Source organism: Triturus cristatus, chromosome 6 (genome assembly GCF_964204655.1).
Source record: "Triturus cristatus chromosome 6, aTriCri1.1, whole genome shotgun sequence".
NCBI lineage: Eukaryota > Metazoa > Chordata > Amphibia > Caudata > Salamandridae > Triturus > Triturus cristatus.
In genome coordinates, this window is record NC_140589.1 from 1,477,591,931 (window position 1) to 1,477,605,296 (window position 13,366).

General features: G+C 39.6%; 1 protein-coding gene across 5 annotated transcripts in view; it reads right to left on the bottom strand.

Annotated features, from left to right (window-relative positions):
* Nucleotides 1-13,366, bottom strand: part of LOC146821570 (uncharacterized) — a 352,265-nt gene that overhangs the window by 128,024 nt on the left and 210,875 nt on the right. For 3 of the 5 annotated variants that reach the window (XM_085612586.1, XM_085612587.1, XM_085612588.1), the window contains 2 exons: nt 9,878-10,579; nt 4,561-4,698 (listed from right to left, as the gene is read on the bottom strand). In XM_085612586.1, coding sequence (XP_085468712.1) covers nt 4,561-4,698; nt 9,878-10,579 — 840 coding nt within the window. Of the gene's footprint in view, nt 1-4,560; nt 4,699-9,877; nt 10,608-13,366 lie in introns of all 5 variants that reach the window. The other 2 variants (XM_085612589.1, XM_085612591.1) reach the window with 2 other exon arrangements.

The window sequence follows — 13,366 nt, forward strand, 5'->3', positions numbered from 1 at the left end:
TCTGGTGGTCCTCAGACCACTAGACTCGTAATAGAGCTCAAAGTGTTTGAGAAATGCTGATGATCTGCAAATATCTTTTAATCTACTTTTTTATTTCAAGGAAAATAATTTTCCATAAAATAAATTCCCTTCCTATAGCCACTCTGTCGACTTGGGTATTGTGCATACACTCCCCTGATGCTCCCTTTGAAATGTCCACCTTTACCCATCTATATGTCGCTTACAAATGCAGACGTCTATATGCATTATGGGATGATTTCTCTGTATGCTTAATGTAGGCGTTACAAGATTTCTGGATCAAATCATGCATGGCAAGGGTTTTTAAATTATACATTGAAAACATATTGAGTATTACCTCAGATACTTCATCTAGTTTAAACCGTGCTGCAAACACAAGAACATAATTTTGAAGCTGCACAAATATAATGAATCCATGCTATCTCAAACCACTTCCTAATTATAGTGTTAACGTCCTCACTCTATAAAGATCAGTTAAGGAAGTTTTTGTAGTTGAAGGGCAGGGTCTTCACACATGCATATATCACTTCACACAGTAGTATTTGGGGCATTACACTCAGTTTGTAAGAGAGTTTGCTAAAAGAAACAAGAATTTGAGAGAGTTGCTGAAGAACGAGAGCAAATTTGCTTAGAACAAAAATTTCGAGGAAGAATGTATAAATATAAAGAGGGAAATTGGAGTAGCCTTTTCGTTAAATTTTTTGGTTGCTGTGATGAGGCAAATAGTAGTGGAAGCCAAGCTAGGAGAAGTGGAAACAAGTGGTTCAACAGGATCCTGAGATAACTATGATAAGGGGTAAGAGAAGGATATTTGGCTGAAGCAGTAGGTACACCTTCGTCAAAATACAGTTCGAAAGAGTGAATAAGACATCAGGCACGGATCAACTGTTTCTTTCAAAGGCACTGAGAATTCACACTGGCCCCACAGGGACATCTTGGACAAAGAATAACTACAAGAAATCTCCGAGAGCTATATTGATGGCTAGGGAAGGACAGTGATGAAGAATTGTATAACATGCTAGCTAAATGAAAACAACAAGCAACCGTTAAACTTTGTTTGTTTCATAATAAATCTTATCTACATCGCATTGGATATCATGGGAGGTGTAGATATTTCAGGAGAGCGTCAAACATTTCCCATCATGATGGTGAATTATCATTTGTAGAGGTTAAAGAAGGTGAAGTGACAATGCATACATTAATTGAGTGTAAAAGTGAAGTGATCAAATCATTGAAAAGGGACTTCAGATACAGTTGGTGTATGAAGCCTAATATTGGTGTTAAATTATGTTCTGAAGGCATGTGTACATAGTTGGAGGAGATTAATATTAGTCATAGGTGGGTGGCTTTGTATGGTGCTCGTGTCAATTGCTTAGTAGAGAGAAAGAACAGACTTAACTAGGACAATTCACAGTGGGTAAATGTTAATCATTTTCGTGAGTGATGTTGTAAACGAAATGGTGTGAGCCTACAGTATGACAGAATATTTGGTTACATTTCCTTTGATGGGATACAGGAAGAAAAGAAATAAATGAAGTGTGTGTGTATTAACTAAATTTATGAAGTCGTAAATATGACAGGTGAAGGAACGGGTGGAAGAGAAGCTGAGAGTGCAATTCATACTTTAATAATTAAGTGCAATGTAAAACCATGTATATGAAAGTTTGTGAGATGATGTGAGTAAAAAAATGCAGATGGGTGCAGTAGACAATACTTGTGTTTCTAAAATTGATGCTTCTCATGAAAGTTTCAGAAAATACAGTGGCTTTAAAGGATCGCTCAATGTGGAAAAAAGGAGGATTGATCAAGGTGGGGTTAGGTGGTGGCTGGAAATCTCGGAAGACTGTACTAAAAATGTGGATTGATTGACAGGTTTAGCAGATCAGGAGGTAAGACCAGGACTGAAGAAAGTGTACTTGAAAGATTATGTTAGGCTTGACAGAAAACAATTTACTGAAAAAATGTCAACATTTTGTCATGTAATGGTTATGTCATATTATTACTTTATTGCATCTCAGTTGTTTTATCAAAGTCTTGTAATTTATTTAGAGGCGTGGTATATACAGCATGCATTGTAGATTTGGAAAGTGGAATGTGGGGCTTTGTTGTGAAAGGATTTATAGGATCCTGGGAAGAGGCAGATAAGTGTGCTTATGAAAAAACTGGCAAACGAGGAGAGTTTGCTTTACACAATAATCCATCATGGAGGTTGCACCTAACTATTTATTATTGCAGCAGCATTAAAAAAGCAAAGAAGCAGGCAGGCAAAAAAGAAGGCTGAAGTGCAAAAAGGAGAGAAAGCAAAGAGATCGCCCCAACACACAAATTAAAAAAAGAAAATAGGAGTGGGACATGAGTGGAAAGGGGAAAGTGTGGATCTGCTTGCTGAAACCTGGTTCGAGGTTAGCACCTTGGTGGCTGAAGGAAAGAACAGGGAAGCCAGTAGGTTTGAAGGACCTCATCTTTTAGGAGGTACATGAGAGAGTGGATGAGAACAAATAAGAGGATGGCTGGCCAGATACAAAGAAGGGGTCAAGGTTCTGAGTAAGTGATAACGGTTGATCGGGGAGTGTGACTTAAGCTTCCTTCTAGTAGTAGGGGTGGTGGTACACCAAATAGAATGTGCACACTAAGGTGGTGAAAGTTTTGAATGGTGTGATGAAAGCAGAGAAGGGTACCATCTGGAGTTATAACCTGAGTGTTTTTTTTATCTACAATGGCCCGCAAACCATGACACTAACCATAGCTCGCTGTAACGAACCATTGGTTGTGTCTCCGCCATCTTTCTCTTCTATTAGATGGGCCAGAAGTAATGTGTACTTTGATTTGGAGTGACCTGCTCACACAGGTAGCTGTGCTGCACAGTCTTAATGGGTTCCAGTTTGCTAGAGTATTTTCAGTGAAGGTGGTGGAAGTGTAGCTACAGGAAGGCATGTTGTGTTGAATCAGAATTCTCCAGAGCTGCTTTCCAAAAGCATGGTGGCGAGATAGACTGCGAGACGCATAAGGTTACCCATCAGGTATGGCGATTATGGTCTGAATGAAGAATTAATTTGGTTTGGTCCCTTTTATCCGCTATTAGCCTAATTATGTTTTATTATTTTTTTTAATTAAGGTATGTGGCGTATGCCGGTCTGGATAACACCTGGTATGTGGTAGAATGTGGAATGTAGATGGTAATGATGTCTGATGCATTGCAATGGATGGATGGAATGGAAGGGTTAGAAGTTATGGTTTGAAGGGAGACAGTTATTCTGTGGAAGACTGAAGGTGCATGCACATAACCTACCCCAGAAGCTCATTTTCCCACTTGTACCATTATTTGATCCTGGTGCCAAATTGGATTAGCTGTGCCTAGACGAGCTGCGGTACCTGTTGTTCCATATTGCTCTTGTTCTGCTACAATAAATTATTTCTGTACCAGAAACCTGGTAATTTTCTGCTTCTTCACTTACCCCATAAAGGAAGCCCAAAAAGGAAAGAAAATACAGAGAGGGGATGGAAGAGAAGTGGACATATTAAAAAAGAAGAACCAAAAATATTTTTAGATCCTCATGCGATGGAAAAGAAGGGGGCCTTCTGAGGGGGCTAGGGATCTACCACACTGAGCTGCAAAAACTGATGTGCTTGACAAAATCCAGGAAAACAACACAGACAGAAGACATTTTCATCAAGGACATTGACTGGGCAGGGTTTGTCAGCGTGATGAATGTCATTCATTGTGTAAAAGTATGGAAACTGGTTCTAAAGGAAAGGAACGCAAGAGAACATTTCACCAGGTTTATTTTCTTTGGCTTTTCATGCACACCAGTAACACTGATGCCATTCAGAGGTATGCGTCTCATCCACAACTCATGTGACTCCAAACATACTACCTGCTCCCGGTCCTCAAACTTTTCCTCTCAGATCATTGGTACATGCAGTGACATAGCACACTTACCAAATGATAAACTTGTTCAATTGACTCCTCATAACATCAGCGTTTTCCCCACCCTACCCATTACTCCGAAGGGCCTGCACCATATACTAGAGTTACATCAAACTGCATAATAAAATTAATAAATGAAGACCGATAAACGGATTGCCTTAAGAATGACAATGCCTAAGAGAGGGAGCACTAAGAATGCTGTTTGACAGTCTGTATTGTCAGAGCGGCACATGGAGATGGAGTAGATGAAGTTTACTTTTTTGTAGTGCAAAGAAACAAAAAAGTTGTACAAATAGCAACCTTAACTATTGACAGATGCCCTTTGTGAGCCTCAAGCATCAATCACCATAAGTGAAATCAGGGATCATACAAACAAGTGGGACATGTTCTCAGAGTTTCCATGTGCTAGCAGACATCTGAAATTGGCAGGCCTCTAGGTTCTCCTTTTAAAACTTCACCTTTATCGATTCTATTCATTGTCTTTCTTCTGTACACTTTTTCTGATCCACAGAATCATTTCTGGTTACACTATTGACCATGCACAGAAACACAAAAGCTTCAACCACGGCTAGAACAACATATCTAAAGGAAATAGCAATATAGAAGATGCTCACAATTTGTTCTTGCTTTCTTTTATTCTCTGCTTCCAGTTTGCTCAGTTCTTTTTCATATGTAGCATGATTCAGTTTACCTTCACATGTTTCAGCTTCCAACAAACCGTGAGGATGAAGAGGTTCTTCTGTTTGCTGTTCCTATATTATGCAAAACAATCATTTAATAAAATAAGCTAAATAGCTAAACTGACAGACAATTAAGTCAGGTACCAAATTAAATAAAGCATATTTTCCCCAACTGTAACATAAATGAACTGAATCTGTGCACTGTGTGTGAGCACCTAAGTGAGTGCAATGCAAGGGGAAACAAAGCAACTCATTTCTATTTCAAAAGGGTCTGAAAAGGGACGGTTCAGGAATTTGTGCTGCCATAGGCAGAAGTCACACATGTAAGCTCCCTCTGCCTCCAGTCTATGTCCTGAGGAAACCCTTTGCACACTTATAGGTTTAATATAATACTACCTTTTGGTGGAGCCCTCGACAGATGTCAGTTCTTACCTCATAATCCAGCCATGTGCCTTAGAGTTCTGAAATGCAGTAAAGTCACTAATAACCATTGCACTGTCACTCCCGACAGCTCTCCTCCCTTGTGATTAGTCAAGATGGATCCTTCCTACTCACCTACCCACAGTTCTGTACACAGTGGGTCCTTGATATGGGCAGGGGCTCTGGATCTTGATGATGAAGTCTACAGAGAATGCCTGTTAGGATAAACTGAGTGGATGAGCCAGTGTGCTTTGATAGCACCAGATACTATCACAACTACCACACAACTAACTTCCTGACCACTGCATGAGAGAGATTTACACTCCACTGCCTCCTCCACCTATGCACAGTAAGTGAACACGATCATTATGCAGAAATGTATGGGGCAATTTCCTGATGTTTATTAAATTGTAGTTTTATTAAGCTAAAATCATTCATAATATTTATTCAGCTGAAATCATAAAAATCCCTAGGAGAACGTGTGGAGTATAGATGGAAAACATATTCCTACCATAGCGGATTGACACCAGACATGCCAATTGTACGTGCAGACATCTTCACATTCTTAGTGTATGAGGAGTCTATCACCAAACAAAAGAATATTGAGATGGGCTGCAGCAGATGGGCAAGCACAGCTTCCAGTAAACACGGAATACAAAGCCACCACCCACAACTGAGCATCAGCCTACACACTGGCATTCAGAACAAGGTATATTGTGCTAGAGATAGGTTTCTGTAATGACAACTTCACTGTTGTAGTCTTTCATGGAGATAATAAAAGGAAATAGAAGACACAATCCTTGGGATAATAACAATCTGTGAAGCATTCGGAACACAGAATAGCCACTAAAGTTCTGTGTTAATGTTAAAGGTTAGCATCCCAATTGGACAAGGCCTCCTTAGTTGGGTTCAAAAGTGGAAAGGGAAAGAGAACTACTGAAAAAGAAGTCTGATGCTATTTTTCTTTGTATATCTGATGAACCGACTACCAAACCCATAAAGAAATCTTGAGGAGCTGAGACATGTGCAGTATCTGAAGACCACTAAATCTTCATATGACTACTATATTAACTTTCAGCATTACAGTGGAGTACCATACTACTAGATTAACCTTCAGCATTACAGTTGTGTACCATAAAAGTTTTTGTGACTTTACAGACGAGTCAAGATACCCTTGAAGTAAATACTAAGGTCCCCTAGGGGGAAAGGAATGGATTGGATTTTGGAACATACTCATTTGGTTAAAACCCATGAGAAACACAAGTAGCTCTTTCATGGGCAGACTTTAATGGTCATTTCAGCTAAAGTACAGCGTAAAATATGAACTTTCACTGACAGGGCAAAGAGAAGGGTGGAATTCATAGTCATTGTGAGATTAATGTTAAGTACAACGCCATTTCCAGGACTAAGCAAGTGTGAGATGTGCTCTGATGAGGTGCCTCCAATAAATAAATATTTTTGTCTTAGATAAATGTATGCCACTTATGAATACAATGAACCCAGGCTGAATTGTTTGGATAGATAATGTCCATAAAGTAACTAAACCTTTGATGAGTTTTAGATGGTTTTAGAGTTGGAAGAAAAGGAAACCTAGATCTGACCAGTTGTGATAAATTGAATCTTTTATGGAGCCATTCAGATGCCTATATTTCAAACCTAACAACAACCTTCGCAGTTTGGTGGAATGGTGAACTTTTCTGTGAAAGACCTGAAATATCAAGGCAATGAGTAGACAGGTAGCTAACATGAGTAGGCTGAGAGAAATGTACACCAAGCAAGTGTCCTTCTGCTTTCTCCTTTCATGACAAATGAATTCATACCAAGGTAAGCTGTGGTCATTAACCAGTTTCCTAAAGTACACAGTACATCAGTACTAGCTGTTTCTGATAGAACACTGCTGTGGTGTTGTCTGTGTACACCTTAACAACCATGTTCCGAGAAGTGGCAGAAAAGTTTCAAGGGAAAACTCAAGGCATCGACAAGGTGCTTAATTTTAAATTATGTCTTTCTGATGCTGAGTTGATAGACAATATTATGCATCTACCGTTTATGACTTCAAGAGGACCTGGTTATAGTTTTTGTTTTTATGATGCTTGTCTTACGTATTGTTATGAAATGAAAAATGTATACTATCACTTGCCTAAGAGTGGCATCATTTGCTACACGTGCACAGTAACAGACTATGGAGTAGGGAACATAGTTGCACGTTAATATCATAGTCAAAATATCTATCGAGAAAAAATATTCAAAGATAAGTGCATGCAGGGAATTACAGATTTACTGTTCTAAACTCCACAACTACTACCATATGCATATCGTCAATGTAGTAGATGTGGAGTTATGTATAGAAAATCTATACATACAAACTTCTCAATTTTTTTTTTGTCCTTGGTATTATGGCTTTGATATTAAAATATAACAATATTCCCTACTAAATATTCAGGACCTACACAGTTTGTAGTGTAAGCTGTACAAATTAATAGCTATGAGCCTTTCGTCACTGATGTGATATATCATCTCAACATTTGACTAGAAACCAGTTACTGTATTCTTTTTTTTCCTTTTGGTTGAATTGTATGTACTGTCATTTTTTTCTTGATCATAAAAACTAATAAAGAAAATAAAGAATAAAAATAAAAATAAAAAAGAAACCATTTACCGTAAGATAACTTAAGCTTTTCATGGGGAATCTTTACAAATCGAAAGAAGGAAGGACATTCCTTCGAGAAGATTCTGAACAACAATTGAACAGGTGAAGAAAAGTGTGAAGTGCACCGGTAGTTCCTATATTCTAAGCACACATAAGTAATCAACCGACCCACACCCACACATCTCAATATTCCTTGCCACCATCAGATTATGCTGAATGTATTGGCATTGAGTAGGTGGCTAAAATTCCAGGGTCATTAGATATTCTCTCTGATAAGGATGATCTGTCCAATATGCCTATCAAGTAGTTCTCCAACATATTAGAGCCTCCGGCCTGAAGACAGGTTAGTCTTTGGTCAACTTATAGCCAAAAGAAATGCAAAACAGAGGCGGCATCACACACAGATTCTAAAAGGTGAAATGAAGGGAGTGAGCAGGTATTAGAACCAGCCAAGAATGGTTAACTAGTCCAATCTTGAAATGTGAGGTGTGAGACTACAACAGTGCGGACGGATGGAGACAAAGAATGAGAGTTTGTTAATAGCACTGAAGGGCAAAATGCTGTACTCCAACCACATTCACAGGAAGAGTGAGCCACAGGTAAGTTAGGGGTCTGGCTTGACTCCAAGATATGAGTGATGTCACAAAAAGAACTGTTATATACATAACACGGTCTGTTATTCTAACAGTGCACATTAATTGATCACACTACATTACACCATTGCAGTATGATATTTAATAAAATGAATAATTTCTATGTATGAATTTACAAAGATTCCAGAAAGAGTACCCCTTCACTCAGAATGTGCAGACATTTGGATACCAACATGGTAAACCTTTTGCCTTCAAGAACAACCCTATACTAGAACACGACTGCAAAAGGAGCAAAGAAAACATAGATGGTTGGCACCAGGTTGACCTAAATGCATTGTTAAGCTTATGAGTGTGTATTTAGTACTTTAGTGCAGGAATAGGCAGGTATTTGTCTGCAATAGGCTAAAGCCTGTAGAAGCAATGATCCTTGTTGGACAAGCAAAAGGTGTCTATTGGTATTGATCGATTTGAGGGATTATTTGGCCCTGGGGTCTTGTAACAGAGAGATCCGAGCAGCCTTTTATGGTAGATTTATCAGGCTCTTTTTTCTGTGGCTGGTCAGAAGCTTCTGTTCAGTTTATGGGACATGAACCATTTTTATAAGTTTACCAGTCATTTGTATTTATAACGCATAGTGGACAACTGTGAGTGTTAGAAACATGGGGGTAATGTGGTCTGCAAGTTTAATTTCTGTAAAAGCCTATGGTGCTGTTTTTAGGTCTATCAATGAGTTATATTTTGCAGTTCTCAATTACAAAGGGATTTCATAGAAAGCGAGGATTGTCTACATTGTACTTTGAACTTACTCACAAGTTCTATAGCATGTAGGCCTAAGTCATTGTCCTACCTTAGTGCGTGTGGTGTAGTACAGATTTGAATACGTTGCTCGCATTAGTTGCTAATAGATTGGAGCTTCAGCTGTGGAATCATCAATGTAAATTCAGAATCTCACACTCAGATGCTCAAGCGAGTGATATTTATGGAATATAAACAGGTTTGGCATATCTTGTGAAGCAGTCGTGGGTATTGTGAACTGCCGAGGGACTCCACATGCAATTTCTCAAAACTTACAGGTGAAGCCTCATGTGGGGTCTTCTGAAAAATTATTTGAACAATTTTAATGTGGTAAGGGGTTCACGGTCTTTGTGTTAAAAATGGAAGACAGCTCAGATGTGCACGTCTTTTGAGTATATAAGGATTTTCATAGATATCAAACACAGCCAATTGTCTGAATGAAAACTGGGGTCACTGATGTATTAATGAGGAGCTAAACAGGGTTTGTCTGAGCTATAGGAATGCTTCTTTGAGTTATGAAGAAATGTAATAATGTGGTGATTAATCTGAACTGTTGTGTAACCAAAGCAATGGAGACAGAAGTGTATATGTACCAACCTACCAGGTGCACACACAGACACAAACCTACGCTCATGTGCGCATGCGTGAACACACACACACACACACACACACACACACATGTTTTAAAGGCAATAAGGATTAGTTATTCATCTTTATACTGTAGCCATTTACCTTTTGCTACTCTGTATAAACAAGCAACCATAAGAATGTAAAATAAGCAACAGCCACATACCGCATTGCAGGTTCTGTTGTCCTCCAAGTCGTGCATCTCTTTGCAGGGTCCATTGTTCGCTGAGCCTTGCATCTCTTTGCAGGTTCTGTTATTCTCTGAGCCTTGCATCTCTTTGCAGGGTCCGTTGTTCTCTGAGCCTTGCATCTCTTTGCAGGTTCCGTTGTTCTCTGAGCCTTGCATCTCTTGCCGTTTACTGCTTCCTTCCTCTTTATACTTCGCCATCTCTGCTTCAAGCTCAGTGATCCTTTTCTGCAAAATGTCCTTATCTTGCTTCGACTGCACAATGATTTTGTCATAGTCATTTCGGATCTTCCTCTCTTTTTTACAGGAGGGGCACTCTGGGACGATTGACATCTCAGGGGACAGTCTTTCTGATGGTGCCTTTGGCGGTGGAACATCTAGCCAGGTTTGCTGTTCTAATTTTGCATCCTTAGCCACATCCAGAGGCATCAGTGGAGTGCTCGAATGAGGCCGCGAGCTGCGACCAATGTCCAGAGTCATTTTACTTTTATCTGCCGCAACCACATGTTTAGTGGCTCTGAGAGTTTTCTCTGCTGCTTTCTCCACCTGAGGCAAGTTGATTTTCTGAGCCCGGGCATCTCTTGAAATAGTTGTACTAGAGGTCTGCTCTTTAAGGTTTCTGTCCATAGACCGAGCAGAGGTATTGAGACTGAAGTGAATAGGAGGAAAGGAAGTCTGCAGCTGTGGGACCCATTTTTAATTTCCATTACTTTTTTTAAAACAAGGAAATACTTGTAATGCTATCATTAATAACAATGATTAAAATGCAACAAACAGATACATGCAGGGTATGACTATCTGGGCAGAACAGGATGATTCTGTATATTTCTGACACTATAATATCATTTACTTTACACCAGTAATGGTTTGAGAGGGTTGGCGATACTACATGCATCAAAAGCCATATGTTGTGATGAAAAGTACATTTTAAAGAATTAAGACTAATGTTAGATCTTCAATGGAGAGAAAAGGGGAAATAAATGGAAATTGGAGAAGTCAAGACTAATAGAAACAAAAGGAAGCATGAGGGGTAAGGTCAGGAAAGGTCAAAGAAAAAGCAAAGGAACAGACGAGATCTCATTAGGAAATGATATGAAAGCCAGGATAGGAAAAAAAGCATGAGTGGATGAGGAATCAGAAGAGGACAAGAGAGACAGAACAGGACAAAGGAGAAGGAAACTTTTATGTACTTGTAACCTATTTCTCCATCAAGGGTATTTTCTTTGAATTCATAAGCATGTGAATCCTTCTGTCCTTGAGTAGGATCCCAGAGAACATTCTAAATTGTAATTTTGTTTTATTGTTAAAATAATTTTGTATAGAAACAGGCTACAGAGGTCAAGATGTTTCAAAAGCCCAACTGTAATTTGCAATTCAGCATTACAAATATTTTTTGGCTTAACAAAAACTTTTATCGACCCCCTCCTCCTAAGCAAAACAGAGCAGAAATGGTGTCATAAGCATTGCTTTTAACATGAAAAGGAAAAGTGATGCAAAATTTTTAAGAGATTCTAAGAAGCTGCATTGGCTGACATTGTCTGTTTTGATGGTTAGTTGCTACCGCGGCAGATTTGCAACTGATAGCAAACATTGACTTGTACTGTGGCTTGTAAGGGCGTAATATTATTAGTGCACCAGTAATTAACAATGCTTCCATCTGGCTGCATAACATGCTCTAGTTGTTTTTTTTTTGGCTTCTCTTAGTACTTGCATGCACTCTTCTGAAAGCTGTAAATATCCACATTCTAGAACCTGCAGTGGCAAATTGCTAAATTCAATGACCTTGGATCTGGCTGGTGCAACTGATCCATGTGTTGCGTCATGAAGTCTGGATACAGTAGCGGTATGTGCAGGTAAGCGCTGTGGAGGATGTCGGCAGACGAGGGATAAGGATTTATTTATTTATTTAATTTTCCCTATTCCGTCCTCTGTCGACTCTCCCTCTCCCACCCTGCTTACCTGCACGGATCGCCGCTCTGCAGCTGTTTTTTTTCAGGTTGATGTATTCCACATACCAAGAAACAGGGAGAGCCATAGTTGTCTCCCCCACAGGGCGATTAGTATAAGCATCTTAGGTTGTTGCATTATCCTGATCACATAAGAAAGTAGTGGTAAAGGGGGAAAGCGTATGAAAATATTCCTGACCAGTTCACCAACAGCACATTGCCCAGGGACTTTGGGTGCCTGGATGCAAAGATTTCACATTTTGCATTTTCGTATGTGGCAAATCAGTTGATTTGTGGTGTGTCCTAACACTGGAAGAAGGGTTCTAGCACTTGTAGATTTATCTCTCTGCATTCATTTACTGAGAACACCTGCAAAGTCATTGTCCACCCTTGGCACATGTTCTTCCAATAGATATACTTGAGAGATGCAGCTGGTCCCTTTCCACATTTTTGTAGCTATTATATTGCCGCCATATTGTCTTTGTATAATAACACAACTTTGTGACAAATTTGTGGCAAGATAGCGCTTAGAACAACATTTATTTTCAGAAGCACCAAAAGACATTGATGTGGAGGAGACACTCCTCTGAGGACCACCCATCATGAACTGTCTGGTCTAACATTTGTGCCCACCAAACCTGTAGGAAGACATCTGTGTTGATGGTCACTTGCGGCTGAGGGTTGCAAAATGATCTGCCCAGTAACAAGATCTTTGCATTCCACCATTTTAGTTACCATTTTAGTTTGTGCTGAACACTGGGTTTCATCAACTCCCAGTTTCCAGTCCATTATGACCATTAGATGGCTGACACTTTTGGAGTGGTGCATGTGCAACATGGCATGTGGCACTATGGCAAAGCATGACATCATCATTCCTTCTATTTGCATAGTCACTGTCATTGTCAGAGGTTGTGATATCTGCTAAAAGGGAAGTAGCTTGTGAAAGGTCATTTCTCTCTCTCTGCTGCGATAGGCTTTCGCTAATGAAGCATGCGGTTCTTCCAGAATGTGTTTCTGCAGGTCTTTTTTTCGCAACATATTACTCATGTGTAGCGGGAAAAAAGTTGTCTCTTTGTTTGTGTAAGTCTTTTCTTCTTAGGAATGGGATAAGCTTGTAATTCCTTAGAATTTGTCACTTCAAAAGTCAGTTTTCTTTTCTTTGGAGGATCTTCAATTAATGAAGGCGGTCATGTTAGAATGTGGCCAGTTAGGGTGGGGATTAATGTTTATTGTGCGCCGTTGACTTTCTACTGAAGGAGGTATATGTGTGCTAGGCACTGAAGGAGTTCTCAGCTTAAAAGCCTGTTTTGGCATTAAAAGAGTCTCGATATCCTCTCGTCCTTGAGGGTCATATCTGAGGAGCTTTCGCCACTGAAGACACCTTTCAGTGTAGAGCATCCAGACTGCTGCGGGCAGTGCCACCTTTCAATCGCTTTTCAAGGATGGTTTCCCATGCAAGGCATAGCGCTCCTGGTGCCATTCATTTCTGTGGAGTCAAAACTCTACTGGAGGTCGAACATCG